We start from the raw sequence: 21935 nt of genomic DNA on the forward strand, positions 1-21935 counted from the left end.
ACATATGCTGCAATATGCATCAGAATTAACAACTGATAACGTATTTATATACAGAAACTGAGGGTGGGGGGAGTATAAAGCAGGGGAGTAAGGAGTAGATTGACAGGGTAGAAAGGGGAGCGGGGGCGAGAAAGCTTCCCTGCACTGACCTCAGAAGGTTTTGAGGAGGATGCACCTTATGACCTTGAGTTCTAAAGGCCAAGTTAAGATGCCTGGGGTAAAGAATGCAGGCTGGGAAGCCCACACAGGGCAGGCACAGGCCAAGAAGGCAGGTGCTGGCTTTGTGGGAGGACAGAGCGCCAAGGGCCCCACCACCTCAACCCACTCTACAGCAGCACAAAGGAAACACCAGCACACACTTGTCAAGTGCTCATTTCTCTGCATAACACGCTCTCAGTCAATTCTCTGGGTAACTGCTGAGTCAGCCAGCACTGACGCAGAAGACAAGGACTGACCCCTGCTAAGAGCAATAACCTTAAGAAAATAATTAGGAAATAGCAAGAGATTTTAAGTTTCATGATTTAATAGGTGAATATGCTGCTTAAGAACATTTCAAATAGGAAGAAATCATTTTTAAAAAGGATTTAATAGTTCGCCTGCTCAAGGCTTCTCCCATCTGGATGTGAAAGGTACCCCTCCCCTCAAAAAAACCCGTGTTACGAATGCATAACAATCATAAATTTAGTCTAAAACTTTAAGATTAATGAAAAAAGTGCAATCAGATCTACAAAGCCTAAACTTCAGATTAAAATTTTTTTATTTGCAAATATTATGCTATATAGATATCCTAACAGCCTAAAATATAGATATGGATAAATCAAATAAGAATAAGGTAAATTACAATAAGTTAGAATATATTCAAATATATCCTAAACATAAAAGACTTTCAAAAATAATTACAGAACCCAGAATTTAGAAGAATATTAATTTTTATTTAAAAAAGTTATTTTATTTTTACTACATGTCTTTGTTTACAAGTATAGTCAGGAAATTTTATAGCAAAATTGAGACTCCTTGAAGAGGAGGGCTGTGTCTTATCTGCTTTATATTTTCAGCATCTAAAACTGTGCTCAGTATGTAGTGGACAGTTGACAAATATTTTAAATTCTCATTCAAGAAAAATTTACTGAATGCTTACTATATAGCAGGTACAGTTTAGATGTTGGGAATCACACAATGGGTAAAACATTTTAATGAAAAATGTATCACAAAGATTTTATATAATGTATATATAAAAATGAAACCTACCTTCAAAATAGATTATTCCAAATTGGGGTGGTCAAAGAGTTTATTGTCTTTACACTTTGAACTTTTCCATATAGGACAGGCTTATTTTTAAAATGAAGTTATGCCTTTAATGAAAGCTTTATGCGTGCATATGTTTGAACACATGGGATCAAACGTGTGTGAATGCTAGCAATCTTTTCTATCAGGAGAAGGAGGAGGAAGAGAAGAAACTGAACAGCATTTCCACAAAACCTTTGGCAGAATGGATTCAGCAGCCAACACAGTGGATGGCCCACCTTAGTCAGTATGATTTCTTTGGGGGAAAAAGAAGGTAGAGAAACTAGATCACCTGCTCATCCATTTTTGAAAATGCATTTAGCTTTATGGAAAAACAAAAACCATGTTTGGTTTTTCTTCTAATGAAGCATTCAGTTAAAGAATTCATGACAATAGCAAAGAAAAGAAGAATGGGGAAGAAAAAAAGTAAACTATACACTCCTTTTTCTAACAAAGAAGAAGCTGGAGAATGCTTTCTTCGTGTTTACAGCATTAATACCCATGTGCTTCTCACAACAGAAACCAAAATAAAATCTCCTTTTCAGGTCCACAAAGGTTTTAAAAGTAAACTAACCACTACAGATGCAGCAAGAAAATACCACGTAAGTCGAGCACAAAACACAAGTTAAGAAGTCGCTAAGTAGTTAAGCACATCTCCCTACCATGACTTGGTAAAGGGAAGTCTAGAAATTCCTTTACAATTCAGGAAATACTACAATCCATCATGTGTACAGACCTAAGAGTTCAAGATTCATGGAAGACTGGATAAGACAAATTTCTGAGCAGATTCTCAATCTGAAACCAGGCAACTTGATCCTCTTAAACACTGCCCAAAGACACAAATGGAAAGGAAGATTACTGCCCTTCCTGCTACTGTGGTGCAGGCCAGCTCCCGTCCTGGCTGAGAGAGGGCTACTCCAGGCACTGGCACAGCCAGACCGGAGGACCACGTCAGTCATCTGCTCCTCTCCGACAGCCCTCCCCACAAGAACTCTGTTTAGAGCTGCTAGTGCCCGTGCAGATCTCCCTACTAAGGTGACTCTGTCTTCCCCAGAGCATGCGGCACATAGCAGTTTCCAGTCAATAAATGCTAGGTGAATTAAATCACACTTAGTCTCTCTGAGCCTTGGTTTCTTCATTTAGAAAATGATGATAATATCTTTTCAGCCTTTTCCACAGAGGCGTCAAAAGGCTCCAAAGAACTAATGCAGATGAAAAGAACTTTGTAACAGGGAAAGGGCCACATAACTAACTATAGGGGGAGCCATCCAGCAGGCGGGCACGCACTCAATGCAATGAACAAAGTCACACAGACAAGCACAGAGACCAGGCTGGGCTTCAATGGCTTTTGGCCAAACCTCAGAGCAGTCAGGTAGTACACAAAGATTCCAGGAAGTGTGTGTCAGTAACTCTGGGATTCCAGTTCAACGAGGCAAGGACGGCCCTTCGGTGCTCCTAGAGGGGAAGATGCACAGGAGGACACACCTGTCTGTCTTATCCATCTAAGGGTCCAAGGCTGGGACCATTTGATGCATGGATGAACCAGAGGCAGGGATGTGAGCAGCAAACGGGGTGGCAGACCTGAACCAAGAGCAGGCCCGAGGGGGCTGCTTAGCCTGGGAGAGCAGGGTTCACCAGCCTCCAGCATTTTCCGTCTCAAGTCATTCAGGAAGTCTATTTTAAACCCCTTCTCCAAACCCTTGGAGAGCTCCCAAATGAGAAGCTCCACGGTACAGGGGAGACAGCACAGGCCCAGGAGCTCACAGACAAATCTAAATTCTACTCTGGACTCTGCAAATCACTAACTGATGGCCTCTCCCTACAGTGTGGTTGGCAGAACCGGATTTGCAGGGCTGATGCAAAGATGAAAGTGGATAATACACGTAGTATTATCACTAAGCACAACACGGGACATAGTAGACACAACAAATCATGAGTCCCTTTTTCCCTCTGGGTGACGGATGAACTAAACTAAGCTCAATGATACAAAATCCCCCTAACTCATACTTTTAGTAGAGAAAGAGCCAAACATCCCCTTGGGCCCCAATTTGCAGAGAAGTGGGACAATCCATCCAGACAATACAATGAAAATTAATGGCGTGGTGATAAAGACCCGCTACATAACCACCCATTTCTCCCAAATTATAACTAAAGTTGTCAAGCGCTAGTGAACTCCATCCTTTGAGGCATCAGTGAGCAAAGGCTCATGTCTCTGATGCTCAGACTGAATCAGGATTTGGCTGCAAGACTGTTATGCTGTGGTAGATTCTTTGGAAAGAGAAAAAAAAATCCCACAAGTAATGCTTTCAGGTTAGGTTTTTTGTTGGCATAGGTAAAAAAAAGTAGGAGAAACAGAGGCATTCTTACACTCAAAGAATGAACTCCTTCATACCTTCAAGAGTGTTTGCTCAGAAGTCAGCAGTGCTATTAGCGACTGCACACGTGAAGGACACACTATAGACTTCCTGTGAGCCCCGCGACCTCTCCAGGGCAGCACTCGGGCACACTCCGTATTTACTTACGGTGCAATCTGATCCTGACTTCAGTGAGCTATTTCATAAGCCTTTTAAGGGTTACTGCGTTTTGTTCCTTTAAGAAGCCAATCCAAATTAGCAGCAAAAGTATAGGTAAACACACAAGAAAACCGCTTCTTCTGTGCTCCTGAAAAAAGGCGGTCTTGGTCATTAAAAAAAGGTAAGGTGTTTTATCCTCTATCAACTTTCTCTTACAAAAAATCAGTCCAGTAATTTTCCAAGGGTGGGTCAGTAGTCTCCCACTCACACCTGCTTGAAGATGAGGAGCCGTCAAAACGGTACACACATGGAATAAAAGAGCAAATTATCCGGTGCTCAGTTCTGCGCCATGTCCTATAGAAATTATTCCAGTTATCAAACGCTGCAAAACATACCACCCCAAAACTTAGCATCTTAGGATGACCATTCCATTTTCAACCTTTTCTCTCCTCTGTTCTTTAGACTGGATGATTTCTATTGATCTATCTCCAAGTACACGGACTCTTTGTCATCTCAAGTTGTTAAGCTCATTCAGTAAAATTTTTATATTTTATTTGGATACTGCATTTTTCAGTTCTAGAACTTCCACTTGGTCCTTTTTTATAGTTTCCATTTCTCTGCTGAGATAAGCTATGTTTTCATTCATTCAAAGCATGTTTTTTTTACATCCTTGAGCATAGTTACAACTGCTTTAAAATCCTTGTCTGATAAACCCAACGTGTGTGTCACCACACAGTCTATCTCCGTTATTTTTTTGTCTGGATAACAGGTGATATTTTTCTGTGTTTCAAGTAAGTTTGGATTGTAAGTTATATTAGACACTGTGAATGTTATGCTGTGGAAAATTCTAGATTCTATTATATTCCTCTAAAGAATATTGATATTTTTGTTTTAGCAGGTAAATTACCTTGGTTGGAGTTAAGCCGTAAACTCCAGGGTGGCAGCTCAAATCTCAGTATAATTATCTTATCCTTAGCTTAGCTGCTTGGAGCCTGCCCCATGCATCTCTGATTCAAGCATCAGCAGGGATTTAGGTGGCTGGTACACAGAATGTGGGGCTTAACTTTCTCCTTTCCGGGATTCCCCCTTTCACTTTCTAAAGTCTGTGACTGCTCCAAACTGTCCTTTGATTCTTTAAGCTAAAAGTACTGTAGATTTTCTATCAGAGTTTTAACTGCCCTGCATGGCACACTCTCTGCTGTGCCGTTCTTCCAACTGTCATTTCGATTCCAAACTCTATCTGTTTGTGTCAAATCTGAGTGTCCTCACATAGCTGTCTTTTGTCCAGAGTTTATAATTATTATTTGCAAGAGGATCAGTCCAACGTTAGCTTACAGGGGCATTAACAGAAGCAGAACCTATAAAAAAATTTTTTCCCCCAATTTTTTACTGTTTCTCACAGTATTGTGGGTCATGAATTCAGAAAGGGCTTTGCCAGGCAGGCTGTCCCTGATTCACGTGGCATCAACTGGGCAACTGAGGAACTGGCTTGGAACAAGGGAACTGAGCAGCTACCTAAAAAGTTCCAAGATGGTTTCTCACTTACATGCCTGGTTCCTTGGTGTTCCTTGACTAGTCCCTTTCTCTCTCCTCACTGCATCTCATCCTCCAGGACTTCTCCATGTGGACTTGGTAATCTCAGGGAATTGCATGATGATCTCAGGGAATCTGCACTTCTCACATGGTGACTGGCTTCTACGAAGCCAGATACAGAATCTGCCAGACCAGTCAAAGGCTACACCAGAAGTGGCACAGGATCACTCCCACCATATTTTATTATTCAAAGCAGTCAGGGGACCTTAGTCATCTAGATTCAAGAGGACAGAGAAATAAATCTAACCCCTGATGGGGGAGTGGCAAAGTCACATCGCAGGAATACATGAGGCACAGAATGATGAGGTACTTCTGCAGCCATCTTGGAAAAAATATAACCTGCCACACATACGTTCAGTATCTGTAAAACTCTGGAAAAATACAGGCAGACTTGTTCAATATGAAGCATATGGTCCAATTCTCCTGTCATCTCTTTTTAATCACATTATCAATACAATTACCCCTAAGCTATTCAGCACAAAAGAGGTTTCTAATGGCAGTCTATTGAGTTTCCAGAGATTTAATACTTAAACATCACGTCCATTTCAAGATATCGGGAAGAAATGCTTATGATGCTATCATCCACAAATGCAGGGCACAGATGTTAAGGTCCGTTTGTCTGTTTGTTTGTTTAACATCTTTATTGGAGTCTAATTGCTTTACAATGCTCTGTTAGTTTCTGCTGTACAACAAAGTGAATCAGCCATATGTACACACATATCCCCATATCCCCTCCCTCTTGAGCCTCCCTCCCACCCTCCCTATCCCACCCCTCCAGGCGGTCACAAAGCACCGAGCTGATCTCCCTGTGCTATGCAGCAGCTTCCCACTAGCTAGCTAGTTTACGTTTGGTAGTGTACATATGTCAATGCTACTCTCACTACGTCCCAGCCTCCCCTTCCCCGTCCCCGTGTCCTCAAGTCCGTTCTCAACATCTGCATCTTTATTCCTGCCCTACCCCTAGGTTCATCAGTACCATTTTTCTAGATTCCATATATATGTGTTAGCATACGGTATTTGTTTTTCTCTTTCTGACTTACTTCACTCCGTATGACAGACTCTAGGTCCATCGGTTTGTTTGTTTTTTAAGATAACAGTCAATAAAAACTACTATTTATTAAACGTCTACTATGTGTTTGAAAATTTCTAGGTTCGATTTTTCATTCACTGTTCTCTGTATAAGCAAATAGTGTGCTTAAATGCACAGACTTAGGACAGCGTTGACTATTTAAAAGAAAGGAGACTGGCTCAAACACACTGTGGACAAGCACAACACAAAATTACAAAAATACAAACCCTAATACAAGCAAATACGACACATTATGTTTACTGTGGTAATATATGCAAATAGATATACCTCAGGCTACTTTCTAAGCACCTCAAGCTTCATTCCCCAAAAGTGAACAGATTCTAAATCCTAAATATTATATTCTAAATAAAGCCATATGTGTATGAAATACACTAAGAAAGAACCGTACCTTGTCTTGGTTATCTTTATTCTTGTAACACAGATTTCCAGTCAGACGAATGAGATGAGACTTGAAGCCCTCAGCCATATTTGAGATGTCACCTTCTGCTTTCATGCAAGCACAGGTGCTGAAGATGTTTATGGTGTCACTGCCAGCTACATGGATCACTCGTAAAAGTTCTATGACAAAAACAATAAACTTCATTTTCCATAGAAAAATTTTTATTTTTACGTTTTATACTAGATTCCCATAAATAAATCTAATTTATTTTAATGGATTAAAATAAAATACAGGTAGAGTACTGAAAGCTTTCTTTAAAATAACAATTAGAAGGCTCTTCTGCTTTTGCTTTAGAATTTTTCATGACTCTAGTTTTGCAGATAAGCCAAAACGATTAACCCCACCTGGACTTTCTATTTATCCACAAAGAAAAGTTAGCTAAAAATTTCCTACCATCTTTCCTAGTAAAAGGTTTCCAATTCCAACTTCTTTATGAAGGAACTCAGGCGACAACTACAGTCAGCTAAGTCTAACCTGCAACACCTATCTGTAATGAGCCATACGACAAAAACCAAGAAGCACGTTGATTTTTTTCTCATTGTCCAGATAATCAGAAGGCAGCATGTGTTCCCCGTTAATCTACTTTGGCTGCCCTCAGAAGAAATAACTTCACATTGTTATACTCTATGAAATGCTTGTAGGCAGCCTATGAAAGTAGACAATCTTCCAGAAGCTTTATTAAATGTTTTCACATTATCTCATTTAACACTCTCAATAAAGTTACTAAAGGCAGGTCACTTTCCCAATTTTATAATGAAGAAATCAGGCTCAGAGAAGTTAGTAATTGGGCAGAGTTGGGCTGACAACCCATGTTTGCCCTGGCTCCAAACACATGCTTTTCCCACAATGATTCAGTTTCTCAGGTTTGTGATGTCTCATTTTGATTATCACTGGAAGCACCGCATTCAAAATAAAACACTGATATGCGATTCTAAATATCTCCTAAAGCTCACTGCTAACTCATCCACCCATCTAGACACCAATTCATCTTTCTTAGCATATGGGTCTCCAGAATAAGTATAATATTTTTTTTTAAAGAAAAATATAGCAAACACTGAAGAGCAACCATAAGCATGGCCAAGCACAAGGAACAGGTTGTAGCTGAATTATTTTGCAAACAGCTTTTTAGCAAAGATGGGAATATTTCAAGCAATGGCTTCTTGTTTAAAACAGTTTTCTTATAAGAACAGAATACATAATTATCAGTACTACGGGTAAAGCAATATTCTTCATGTTCCATAAGTGTAACTGGAAAAATTTACTAACAAATCTGGTAAAACTATAGGAGCATAAAAATCGCCAACATCGTCAAAAACCCCATCACTGTCATAACCCCCCCATCACTGTCATAACTGCCCCCTCCATCATCACCATCACAACCACTACTGATGGAATACCCACTATGGGCACCCTGTGTAACAGGATTAATATCCTCATCAACTGATTAGGCATCACAAACAGCAGGATAAGTGGCAAGGGCCTGAGCTGTTACCAAAACACTGTGATTCCTTTCAAGAAAAAATATTCCAAAAAAATCTCAAAAATATACTAATACACTGAAAATTAAGGATCTGTGTTTGAACTTATACTACAGTACGACAAGTCAAAGATTTTTTAGTTAAAAATAATATGGAGACTTCCATGGTGGTCCAGCAGTTAAGACTCCACGCTCCCAATGCAGGGGGCCCAGGTTCAATCCCTGGTCCAGGAACTATATACCGCATGCATGCCACAATTAAAGATCCCTCATGCTGCAACCAAAGATCCCACACGCTGCAACCAAAGATCCCGCATGCCACAACTAAAGACCCGGTGCAGTCAAATAAATAAATAATACATATATAAATACATACATAAATAAATAAATTAAATAATATGTGCGATATTTCACTCACCAATCACTCTTTCCAGCAAGCCAGGAAAAACCTGTAGATAGCCGAGCAGGTCAGTATTAGCAGTCATTTCACAAAGGACATCAAGAAGCCTAATTGTAGTCAGCGCCTCCTAAAAGGAAAAGAAAATATGACTTTTAAGGCAAGCTAAATGATTTGACTATTATTAAATAACTGTAGGAGAATAAATATTACAAAAAATATTCAAGAGACAGTGCTTGTAACATCTAAACAGAGAACCAGAACTATCAAGAACAAAACAGAAGTATTAAACATGTACAGGAATAATCATTTTCACCAACAGCAGACATCTGCTATCAAGAACACAAGATTATGTGTCATTATGTGTCTTCTTGGAGCAAAGAGTAAGAAAAGTTCTTATTCAAGCAAAAATACCTTCCAACAGTGGAATAAATGTTCAAAATTACTAGCTATGTACATAACATTTATGCAAATACTTTCTTTTTAAAGCGTTCCCAGCAAGCAAGTTCTACTTTAAAGATACAAATATCCCATGAAATACATTAATTTCTTGTCCACAGGAATCCTGTAAAATGCTGTGGTTGAAAGAACTTCAGCTGCAATAACTTGGATTATTTCTGGGTGAATATAAACCTATATGCAATATCTTGGTAGCTTAGAAAAGATACTTGAAAATGTTAGTTCACATAACTACTAAATAACTTATTATCAAATAGAGTACATGATCAAGAAACTACCAGCTACCAACTGCGTGGCATTAGGTAGTCTAAATATAATTTTAAAATGTAATTTTTGCACAGATTTTTTTACTTCATTTTTACAGTGCACATTATTTGACAAAATGTGGTAATACAAATTTAACCGTTTATTATCTCACATAATGTTCTTCAAAAGAAAAACAAGTTATTTCCTTTTTAAAATTCTAAATGCGTATTTATTATTCTCCAATTAGGAGACAGTATTTTTTTTAAAGATTTCTTTGATGTGGACCACTTTTAAAGTCTTTATTGAATTTGTTACAACATGCTCTGTGTTTTGGTTTTTTGGCCATGACGCATGTGGGATCTTAGCTCCCCAACCAGGGATCGAACCCACACCTCCTGCACTGGAATGCAAAGTCTTAACCACTGGACCGCCAGGTTAAGTCCCCAGGAGATAATATTTTAATATAGTATTCTGAAATCTCAAATAGCAAGAAACACACATTTTTTTGTGTGTTTAATTTTAATAGCTTTCGCTTGCTAGTTTAAAAGTTAGGAGATGGGCTTCCCTGGTGGCGCAGTGGTTGAGAGTCCGCCTGCCGATGCAGGGGACACGGGTTCGTGCCCCGGTCCGGGAAGATCCCACATGCCGTGGAGCAGCTGGGCCCGTGAGCCATGGCTGCTGGGCCTGTGCATCCGGAGCCTGTGCTCCGCAACGGGAGAGGCCACAACAGTGAGAGGCCCACGTAACGCGCAAAAAAAAAAAAAAAAGTTAGGAGAAAATATCTAGTAGAAGTCTGTTTAGAAGACTGGAGCAAATCCATTAACTTATTTAGCACAGCGTCTGCATCCTCTTTTATTAAATGAGTAGTTGCCCAGACGGTCATCTTCGGATACCACTTCTCCTTCAAGAAATGGCTGATTGGCTATAGGTCTGGGGCAGAGCACATATGAGATGACCCTGGACACCTTGTCATACCAGAGAGCAAGGCAGCTATCAGAGTCTCCTCGGATCATGTCACAAGGAATCAGAAGCAACTTGAAGAGGCTCCCCCGGCCAGCAATGGCACATGAAACCATTAGGAAGAATTACGGCTAAAATGGACTGAAAACAAATCCAGTGGTTTACAAGCCATGACTTCATAACAATGATTAAAGTAAAACTAAACAACTCACTCATCAACTTTGTATGATACCATAAAACCAGCTCAATACTTTGAAGACTGGTAATCAAAGGGGGGCGGTGATCAACCATTTATTCTGTTTTTCTTAATCAAAATGAAGCTTGCATAACCTGATAGCTTATTAGAAGTTTCTCTTTATAAAATATTCCAGCTAAAAAATGAATGATAGAGTCCAAATACCACCATTTCACAACCTGCAAAGAATTAATGGATCTAGTCAATAGTCATTAACAATTGCTAACATTACAAAAAGAGACAAGCAGACATTATATGACTCCATGAAAGTACTTATCACCAACAATGAAATATACTAGAAAGAGAAAAAAAAAAAGACCTAACCCAAATCTGAATAAGCCTCTGGAAGGAATTATCATTCACAGCAAATGCAAGGAAAAGAGGGGGTATGTTAAACCCCACCATGGAGATATCCTCATCAAAAAGGAAACTGTAGGAAACTGTACAGGTGAAACAACCCAGTTCAACAGAAAATGAGCAAAGGTGGAAAAAAAAGAGAGGAGGAAGAGGAAAGGGGAACCTAGTTAAAGGAGATTTAAGATACAGCAGCCAATTGCAATGTATGCCCTTATATCCTGATTCAAAGAAATAAACTTGAAAAAGAATATTAGACAATGAGGAACATCTGAATACTGTTCGTTTGATATTAAAATTTTATTAAGTTTTCAGATGTGCTAACTGTATTTTACTTATGTATTAAGACTCCTTATCTTTTAGAGACACATGTAAACTATTAACTGATGAACTACGTGGGAGTCCTCTTTGAATCGGGGGCAACTGGCATAAGAATGGGTGGGACTGTTGATGAAACAACAATGGGGATGAACTGGTAAGTGTTGAAGCTGGGTGATGGGGTTTCAAGACACTTTTTCTCTTAGTCTATGTTTGAAATTTTTCTTGATAGAAAGACAAAAATAAAATTAGGGGGTTGGAAGAGATGATCTGAAGTTTCCTTCCAGCTCCTAAATTCTATGATATTACCTGAAATAAACCCAAAAGAAAATTAATCTATCCTCACCTAACACACCTCCAGTTTTAATCATTAGAATCCTTTTATTAATGAAGTGTTTCTAATGAGCATTTGGAAACTAATAATGAAATAACAGCCAGAAAAATTATTCTTTTAAAAAAATAAGAGGAATACGTGAGCTACCCTTCCATTATTTATAAGTATTATAAAACTATATTCATTAAGTCAGACACAAATGGGGGAAAAAAGATGTAGGCAAGTCAAAGGAACAAGATTTTGAAGTTGTTAAAAGAGAAAAACAGAGATCAGTCTACCATCTAGATCATCTGCCTGGGCTCACTTTACCATTCAGTGTCTCTGAGCTATTTTACAACATTGTCAGTTGCATAAAACTGACAATAATGCCAATGACTCTTGTCTACAGAAATGGAGGTTACTTCTGTCTGGCTGGAATGCAATTAATTATTGCCTTGTGCATAGACTACTTTCTGCATCTCTCTGTAAGTTCATTTCAGCATATTCCTTTATCGCATATAAACGTATGAATTCATTTGAATTCTTTAACAGTTGTTAGTATCTTATTGATTTCCACCGTAAAAGGTCAGAAATCCGGAAATGGATCCAAAATTATATTAAAAATTTAACATACGATTTGGGTAGCACTAAAATTAGTAGAAAGGATGAGATTATTCACTAAATGGTGCTGATACAATAATGAACAGATAACTTTTAGGGAGTAGTAGCTATGTACCAGTCAGTATACTAAGTGCTTATATTAAAATACAATTCATTTTACAGGCAAAAGAAACAAAGAAGGTAAGTAACTTCCAAGATCACACATCAATAATAAGAAATCCAGGTTCAAACCCAAGCAGTCTTCTACCAAAGATTATATAGTCTTGGAGAGTTAAAAGACACAAGCAATTCATTTGGATCTATACTACACTTCTTACTCAAAAATAAATTCTAGGTTAATTAAAAACTCAGACAAAGTACTGAAAGAACTAGAATATATAGGTGTATATTTCTACACTCTAAGTGGGGAGATGATTTTACTAATCTGTAAAAAAAAAAATTCAGAAGTCATAAGGATAAAATTGATAAGCCTAACTAGATTAAAAACAAAACAAATTCCTAAAAGGCTAAGACTACCATAAATAAATTCAAACAAAAAATTAACTATGGGCAAAAAAAAAAGTTTCTTGTATGTGTGACAAAAGATTAACTTTCTGAAAATGCTCATTAATAAACGTATTTTAAAAGGTAACCTAACATGAAAAACAAACTTAACATACTGATCACTGAAAAACAAGAGAGAAATGATAATTAGATTAGTGAAGGGGTGCAGACCCACACACTCTTGTACTCTTAGGTTTGTCATTTAGAAATTTCTCTTACAAATTTTAAATAAACATACTCTCTCTACTCAGCAATTCAACTTCCAGGAATTTATAATCCCAGACCTACTTGTCCAAAACTGCAAAGATATTTTTACAAGGATGTTCACTGTAGTATTATTTGGGAAGGTTTTTAAGAAAACAAACCTGTAAGCAATTCATATGTACATCTATGGAGAACAAAAGAAAAAACTTGTGATGCATCTATATAGTGAAATACTATTCAACTATTAAAAAGGGTGAGATGAATATGCACACGTGTTAGAGTGTATGAAACATCAGGGTAAGCGAAAAGGAAGTTGCAAGACAGAATATATAGTATATTGTGTCTCAAAAAAGCAACAAAATGTATAGGTGTGTATATACAAAAAAGTTTCGGAAGGAAAAAAGTATACGCTGATATATCTGTAGAAAATAGATGGGGGATGGGTGAAAAAGAGGAGTTCTTAACCTTCTGTTTCACAGCATTTGGCTTGAATTATTTTTTCTCACAACAAAGAAAATATTTCATAAGAAGGCAAGTTTCACTACAGCAAGTGACAAGACTGAGACTCAAGATAAAGCTAAACTGACTCTTCGATCTTAAAAAATAAGCGCACTACAACTGACAAAAACACACCAAAAACTGGAAACAAGCAGTACGCCAAAATTTACCAAAGGACAGAAACAGGTATGTTAATATGAGAACCTAAGACTATTTGTATAAAGGAACACATGAATAAAACCTCAGAATTTTAAAGCCAAACAAATAAATTTAAAAACCGATGCTATTAAAAACATTTATTTGCATTCTGATTTTTAGGTCATAGCAAGCATCATGAGCACTTTATTGGACATCTTGTCCTAAAAATATCACAAATGGGTAAATGCAGTGGTTTGCTGGTAAACTGGCAGTGGATTCAGCAGTGAATGGTATAAACACTTCCACCGTGGCTGACTTCAAACTACCAAGCTCACAAACTTCTGCATGTTTAATAACTGACTCTCAGAGGTTGGTACAGGCCAGCTCCAATACACTACGAGGTTTATGGTATATTTAATATTGAGGTACAGGTCCTCCTTAAATACTACTATGGCTTTTTTTTTTAAACTTCAACCTTAAAGGATACCATATATACAATTAACAAGCACAAGTCATGAGTATATAGATCAATGAATTTTCAAAAAGTGAACTATTTGGGCTTTTCAAAAAAAAACAACTATCTACAATTTTCTGTCTATTAATACAGAATAATTCCTCCCACCTTTAAAGAAAAAAGTTTGAAAAATATAACTTTCCCTAAACATAAAAAGTTACATCAGGTAACTTCTTAGTACAACACTGAAATCATCTCTACTTTACATATAAGTGCCTTGAGAAAGTTCAAAGCTGGATTTAACAAGTACTAAGTGTACTTCATTTTCTGTTTCCTGGAAAATTCCTCTTTGAAACTTCCTTGAAGCACAGCTCGCTGCTCCTCCTGCTGGAAACAGAGGCAACTCTATCTCCAGAAAGGGAAGCAGCCTCCGAGTAAAGCTTTCTGCTACCACAGAAAGGAGAATTAAAACACTGACCTTACCATGAGACCTGACATGGCCTCTCTGATCAGCACAGAAAATCAACAGCAAAGCAACCTTGAAGAAAGTATTTTCACAAAGAAGGAGACACACTTACATGGCAGAACAAGCATAATCACGGCCTACATTTACTGTGGGAGTTAACAGGTCGACAGGGTCACACACAGCCCTCCAGGAAATGCTGTGGGTCAGGGTCCACCTTCCCTACCTTCCCATCTGGGGACAGCAAGTGGACGGGCCTGTCAAAGGGCAGCCTGCTCACCTATTCCCGCCTCTGAGCCCAAGTGATTACCTCTCTACTCACCATTCCTATCAGCATGGAAATAACCTCTGTGATGTTTTTGAACATGCTGAAATCGACACTTGAGGTATAATTCACATGCAATAAAATATGTCCATCTGAAGAGTAGGGTTGTGTCACTGTACACAGCTACATATAACACTTCCATTACCCAAAACGTTCCTTCATGTCCCTCGACAATCAATTCCACCCCTCCACTTCCAGCCCGGGTGACAGCTGAGCTGCTTTGTTATAATCGATAAGTTTTGCCCGCTGTAGAATTTCACAGAGATGGACGCATGCAGTGTATTCTCTAGTCTATTTCCACTCTATGTTTGAGATTCATCTCTGTTGTTATACCAGAAGTGCATTTCTTTTTACTGCTGAGTAGTATTCCAGAGAAAGAACAATGCTAACTTTAAGACAGAAGGGAAGGAAGGAGCAGACAAAAATGAAGAGAATTCCTGAATTAAAGAGGAGGGAAACAGAATTACTGTAAGCTAATGTCCATCTCCTTAGTAAAGAAAAGACCTAAATGATCTAGGGTAGGCTCGAGGAGAATTTTAAAATGTATGAAGACATAACTACAAAGACACAGACTACAGACAAATAATCATGGTAAATTGTTTACACAGAATGCTACACCGGCATTTTATTTTTATTTTTTTTGTGGTACGCAGGCCTCTCACTGTCATGGCCTCTCCCGTTGCGGAGCACAGGCTCCGGACGCACAGGCTCAGCGGCCATGGCTCACGGGCCCAGCCGCTCCGCGGCACGTGGGATCTTCCCAGACCGGGGCACGAACCCGCGTCCCCTGCATCGGCAGGCGGACTCCCAACCGCTGCGCCGCCAGGGGAGCCCTCCACCGGCATCTTAAAAAGACATTCACTATGTATTGCCTGTTTGTGCACTCAGCAAATATTCACTAAAGTACCTACTATGTACACAGTTCTATGAACATAACAGTCAAAACTTCTGCCCTCATGCAACTTACACACATTCAGGAGAAGAAAAAACAGGAACTTACAAATTGGTGGTACAGATGATTTCATTTTTTAATTAATTAATTTTATTTATTTTTGGCTGCACTGGGTCTTCGTGGCTGCCCGCGGGCTTTCTCTAGGTGCAGCAAGCGGGGACTACCCTTTGTTGTGGTGCGCGGGCTTCTCATTGCGGTGGCTTCTCTTGTTGAGGAGCACGGGCTCTAGGTGCGTGGGCTTCAGTAGTTGTGGCACGTGGGTTCAGTAGTCGTGGCTCGCTGGCTCTAGAGCGCAGGCTCAGTAGTTGTGGCACACGGGCTCACTTGCTCCGTGGCACGTGGGATCTTCCCGGACCAGGGATCGAACCTGTGTCCCCTGCATTGGCAGGTGGATTCTTAACCACTGCACCACCAGGGAAGCCCAGAATGATTTCACTTTATATATATATATATATATATATATATATATATATATATATATATATGTTTGTGTATGTGTGTATGTATGCATGCATGTATTTGATGTTATTTGCCTAGAAAAATATATTAACTATTATTTTAAGTCATTAACTCTGGATGGTAAGAATGAGGGCACTGTTCTCCCTTTTCTGTATTTTCGTAACTGTTCTAAAATAAGGATACTGTCTTAGCTCAGGCTCCTATGACAAAATACAACAAACAGGGTGGCTTATAAACAACAAACATTTATTTCTCACAGCTCTGGAGGCTGGAAGCCCAAGATCAGGGTGCCAGCGTGGCTGGGTTCTGGGGAGGGGCCTCTTCTAGGCTTCAGATGGCCAACTTCTCGCTGTGCCCTTACAAGGTGGAAGGGGTAAGGAATCTTTCTGGGGTGTCTTTTATAAGAGCACTACTTACATTCATGAGGGCCCTCATGACCTAATCACGTCCCAAAGGCCCCTACATAGGAATTTTAGAGAGGGAGTGCACCCACCAACATGCAGCAGATACGTTACTTACATAATTGTATGTATGTATGTATGTATGTATGTATGTATGTATGTATGTATGGCTGCGTCGGGTCTTTGTTGCTGTGTGCAGGCCTTCTCTAATTGCGTTAAGCGGGGGCTACTCTTCGCTGCGGTGCACGGGCTTCTTATTGCGGTGGCTTCTCTTGTTGCAGAACACAGGCTCTAGGCACGCAGGCTTCAGTAGTTATGGCATGTGGGCTTCAGCAGTTGTGGCTCGCAGGCTCTAGAGTGCAGGCTCAGCAGTTGTGGCGCACGGGTTTAGCTGCTCCACGGCATGTGGGATCTCCCCAGACCAGGGTTCAAACCTGTGTCCCCTGCACTGGCAGGCGGATTCTTAACCACTGTACCACCAGGAAAGTCCCTATAATAGTTTTTAAAGCTTTTGTCCTTAGAGGACCTAGCTGAGTTAGAAAATCTGTCTGTTCTCTTACCTCATCCTCAGCATGCTGCTCAGAGGTCAATTTCAGCACAGTCTTGCACTGATCCACAAAAGTGCTCGCAATCAGCTCGGCATGGCTCAAAAACACAGGGATCTCATCCTTGCTCAGTGGCTCATCACCCATTATTTTGGCTATCATAAGGTCTAACAACGTAACCCTATAAAACATAAAAGATTTTTACATGAATAGGTAATATTGAAGACATTTTAAGAGAATATTTTTATTTTTAAATTCCTTACTTGTTTATAATGTCCAGCTCGGGAAAACATATTTTTTGTGAATACAATTAATCTTCATCAACTGCCTGTTTTTTTAAATCTTGATTTCTTTGATGTGATTTGGTTACAGAAACAAGCACCTTTTTATATCCATTACTTTCAGCACTGGAATAATTCCACATTTCAGAAATGTTGTCAAATTAAGTTTCATAGTATTTACATCTACTATAACAATAGCAAGGTTAAGTGGGCTAACATTTATTCACTATTTACTACAGAGCTAAACATTTTGCATACATTTCCTCATTCAATCTACACAAAACCTTCATGAGGCAGATACCGTCAACAGCCCCAAGAGCAAAGGGGGAAATAAGGCCTAGTGAGGCTAATCAATTTACCTGTCAGTGTCACACATACTGAGTTGCTGCGGCAGGGTTCAAACACAGGATTCAATCTGTCTCCTGGGCAAAATGCTTTACCCACTCATTCTACTATCTGTCTTGTGAAGGTTGGGTTTTTTGTTTGTTTCATTATTTTACTTTACAAAAAACACAGATCTGAAGACCAAACCTATGCCATTTTTACTTCAATATTTAAATTATCACTTAAATATTTCTATTCAACAATCTCTTTCCTTCTCCCAGGAAAAACAAATCATACACAGAACAGTCTATCCAGCATAAATCAAGTAGGATGTTTCTCCAAATCACATTCTGATTGGGATTTTTTTCTGATATGCATAATTCTCATGTATTTCTACATCAGAAGTGATACAAATATCTAAAATGCTCAGCAAATGGGGGAAAATATACTTGTATTAGTAGGCAGGGAGCATGTCTCACTAAGAGAAAAGTAAGAACTGGTTACTGCTTCAAGTAGAAAATAAAACGTGCTGAACTCTTCCTGTATTTTAGCCAAAGGCTGGCAAAGATCATCAGTCTGTTAATGTCACCCACAGACCTTAGCAATTTTCAGAGCTCCTAAAACTTCAGATTTCTTATAGAAATGATTAATCCAAAACAAAACAAACAAATAATCCCCTCGACTGAGCACAAAAGAACAACAAGTAGTTCAGTATTGGGGTATGTTTGTTTTCTCGAACTCACATATGATTTTTGAAGATGAACGGGGTGCTCTGGCCCAGAGCCAGGCCTCCCACCTTCCCCGAGCAGGACAATCCTCCGGGAATGCTAGGGAAGAGGCCGCCTAGCATGTATGATTCAAGAGGAACCCAAATGTCTGCCCTAAAAATATTCTTTGTAATCTGGCAGTTACTTCGAGGCCTAAGAAGTCGTGATCCCTGGCTTTAGGGAGTTCAGCACCCAGTGGACTACTACCCAGAACACGGTGAAGAGGAATGAGGAACGAGACAGGTCATAACTGGGGGAAAGGACCAAACACCAGGCAGATCTTGAACAAGGAAGGAGCAGATCCTGAAGGAGTCAGGTGGGGTCAGGACAAAAGGTGGGCCACGGGGTGGTGGTAATCCAGGCTGTCCAGCAGCCACAGGAAGGCCCTGGGGTCCAAGGAGACCGGCTGATGGGGGGAGACCTGGGAGGTGGTCCCAAGACGTAAGGTCAATGCAGATTTCCTGCCTGCTTTACACAGTCACCCAGGGGCAGTGCTTCCCTCAGACTTCTCCCTGGCTCAGGAGGTGCACCTCTACACTCTGTCAGGTGATTACAAGATGGGAGATCTAAGGAGATGGGGAATGAGTGATTTGGAAGGAAAAAAGGGGGAAAAAATCAGAAATAAATCTTTAAAATATAAAAATACAAACCAAGCTTGAATATTACCAGAGAATAAATTATACTTCATTAAATGATTGTACTTATATTAAGTCATCTGCCAATAAAAACTTTTAAAGGCTCCCACTGTTAAGGAGTGCGTCCAAAAACTTTAGTCTGATATATGGGGCTCTCCCACCCAGAATCCCCATCTAACTCTCCAACTCCCTCTACTTCTAGCCACCATCAAATACTATCCTTCTCGGGAATTCCCTGGCAGTCCAGTGGTTAGGACTCCGCACTTTCACTGACGAGGGCCCGGGTTCAATCCCTGGTTGGGGAACTAAGATCCCACAAGCCACATGGCGCGGTCAAGAAAAAGAAAAACAAAACAAAACAAAAAATCCTTCTCATAAAATAAAGGAATCACACACAGGACATATAATTCAAGTAGGAAATTTTCTTTCAGAAGCATTTATTTTGATTGTGCATTTCATTCGCCATCCCCACTTCTATGCCAGAAAACATATATGTACTGAAAAGTACTGCAGTCAGGGAAAATGGGACATAATGTGGAATGTCTTACTTCTTCCAGTCTCGGGGGAACCACACTAAATACTTCCTTGAAAACATAACAGAACACAAGTGGTCTAACAAATCCATTCACTCAAGAGTGAAGGATGCAAAAGTAGAAAGACCCAGTCAGGGACTTCCCTGGTGGTCCAGTGGTAAAGAATCTACCTTCCAATGGAGGGGACGTGGGTTTGAACCCCAGTCAGGGAACTAAGATCCCACGTGCCGCGGGGCATCTAAGCCCACGTGCCACAACTACTGAGCCCAAGAGCCTCAACTAGAGAGCCTACGTGCTGCAATTACCAAGCCCACGTGCTCTGAAGCCCGCATGCCACAACAAAAGATCCCGTGCCACAACTAAGACCTGACGCAGCCAAAACTAACTAAATAAATAATTTAACCAGGGGGAAAAAACAAACCAACCCAGTCAAAGAGGTCAGAGACTAGCTGTCTAAAATTATTACACCTCAGTCTCACTTCCTTTAAACCAGAAATCATCACTTGAGCTGCCTCAGACTCACCAGACACACCACTCAGCTCAGAGTCACTCTATAATTTTATCTCTCAATCACTGGCTGTCATTAGTGTCCCACTTCTAATTCACTTCTGATTGAACAGTTACATACCCTGTCCTCAAGATGATGATTCCTGTTTCATAAAAAAACTGACAGCAATGTACATGTGAAGGATTTTAGGAGAAAATTCTATAGCAAGATTCATATTTTAAAGTTATGCTTGGGCTTCCCTGGTGGCGCAGTGGCTGAGAGTCCGCCTGCCGATGCAGGGGACACAGGTTCGTGCCCCGGTCCGGGAAGATCCCACATGCCGCGGAGCGGCTGGGCCCGTGAGCCATGGCCGCTGAGCCTGCGCATCCGGAGCCTGTGCTCCGCAACGGGAGAGGCCACAACAGTGAGAGGCCCGCATACCGCAAAAAAAAAAAGTTATGCTTAAATTGATGCAGTCTACAATTTCAAAAGCCATGCTTGCACCATCTTGAAACAAGTAAGTTTTTTATGAGAGTGAAGGGCAAAGGCGGAGGGGGAAAGAGTGAGAGAGGGAGTTTCATGAGTGTTCTAGGGCAGGAAATAATATCCTATAATTCTGGAAATAAAATTTCTCTAATTCAAAGACTGACATCTCCAACAAATTATGAATAACTGCTCCACTTGTATAATTTGTAGAATGGCATGCCACAAAGGCCAAAACTTTTATTAACCTGGAAAACAGGCTAACCAAGACACAGGCAGACAGCTGTTGCTGAATTAATCTCATTAGTCCCTTCATAAATTACAGATATAAGAAGTTAGTGCGTTACAGGGAAAATGATCACTGATTTGGCATCATACAGACAAAGAGTTCAAATACCACCTCTGCTACCTTTGTAACCCAGGGCAAATACCTAAATGGCAAGAATAATGCCTATTTCACAAGGTCTTTTTGAGGATTAAATGACAATGGCTGTATGTTGCCTTCATACGTAACAGTGATGCTACCTGGAGGAAAAAGTCAAGATCATCAGAGGAGAAGTAGTAATAACAGCAGAAATATGGAAGCAGAAATGGCCACTCACAGTTACTGAGTGACGATTACATGCCAGCACTGAGAGCTTTATATACATTTCAGTTAGTAACCACGACAATTTCAGGGGGTGCCTACCATTACTATCCTCATTTTACAGATGAACAGAGTTCCAAAAAGTAACTTGCCCAAAGTAGTGAGTGGCACAGCTAGCCTCTGCTCTTAACTACTATGCTATACAAATTATAAACCTGAAAACTACAAAAGTTGGTTTCCAAGAGCAGCTAGTTTAATTCAATATTACTCCAATTTGCTGGGAAGGGGGACAAGAAAATTGTATAAACACAGGCTCTCATTTCTGCTGAATCATACCATGTGAATTGATTTTGACCCTGTATCCAAAGTATCTTCACCAAGTAATCTGTCCAAATAAACTACCAGGGTGAAGCCGTCAACTAACTGTGACAACTAAAAGAACCAGCACACGAAAAGAGCTTCCGAGCTCACAGGGCGCTTCCCCTCCCTACGCGCCCACACTAAGGGCGGGTGGGGACTGTGCACCCTGGGGACCCAGGGACCACCAGCAGGTGCTTA

The 21935-nt window shown here is 40.0% G+C and overlaps 1 protein-coding gene across 3 annotated transcripts in view; it reads right to left on the reverse strand.

Annotated features, from left to right (window-relative positions):
• The window catches only part of ATXN10 (ataxin 10), a 151637-nt gene that overhangs the window by 80463 nt on the left and 49239 nt on the right, over nt 1–21935 (reverse strand). For all 3 annotated transcript variants that reach the window (XM_073788075.1, XM_019944606.3, XM_019944614.3), the window contains 3 exons: nt 17297–17462; nt 8815–8923; nt 6869–7038 (listed from right to left, as the gene is read on the reverse strand). In XM_073788075.1, the coding sequence (XP_073644176.1) occupies nt 6869–7038; nt 8815–8923; nt 17297–17462 (445 nt within the window). The remainder of the gene's footprint in view (nt 1–6868; nt 7039–8814; nt 8924–17296; nt 17463–21935) is intronic.

Source organism: Tursiops truncatus, chromosome 11 (genome assembly GCF_011762595.2).
Source record: "Tursiops truncatus isolate mTurTru1 chromosome 11, mTurTru1.mat.Y, whole genome shotgun sequence".
Lineage (NCBI taxonomy): Eukaryota > Metazoa > Chordata > Mammalia > Artiodactyla > Delphinidae > Tursiops > Tursiops truncatus.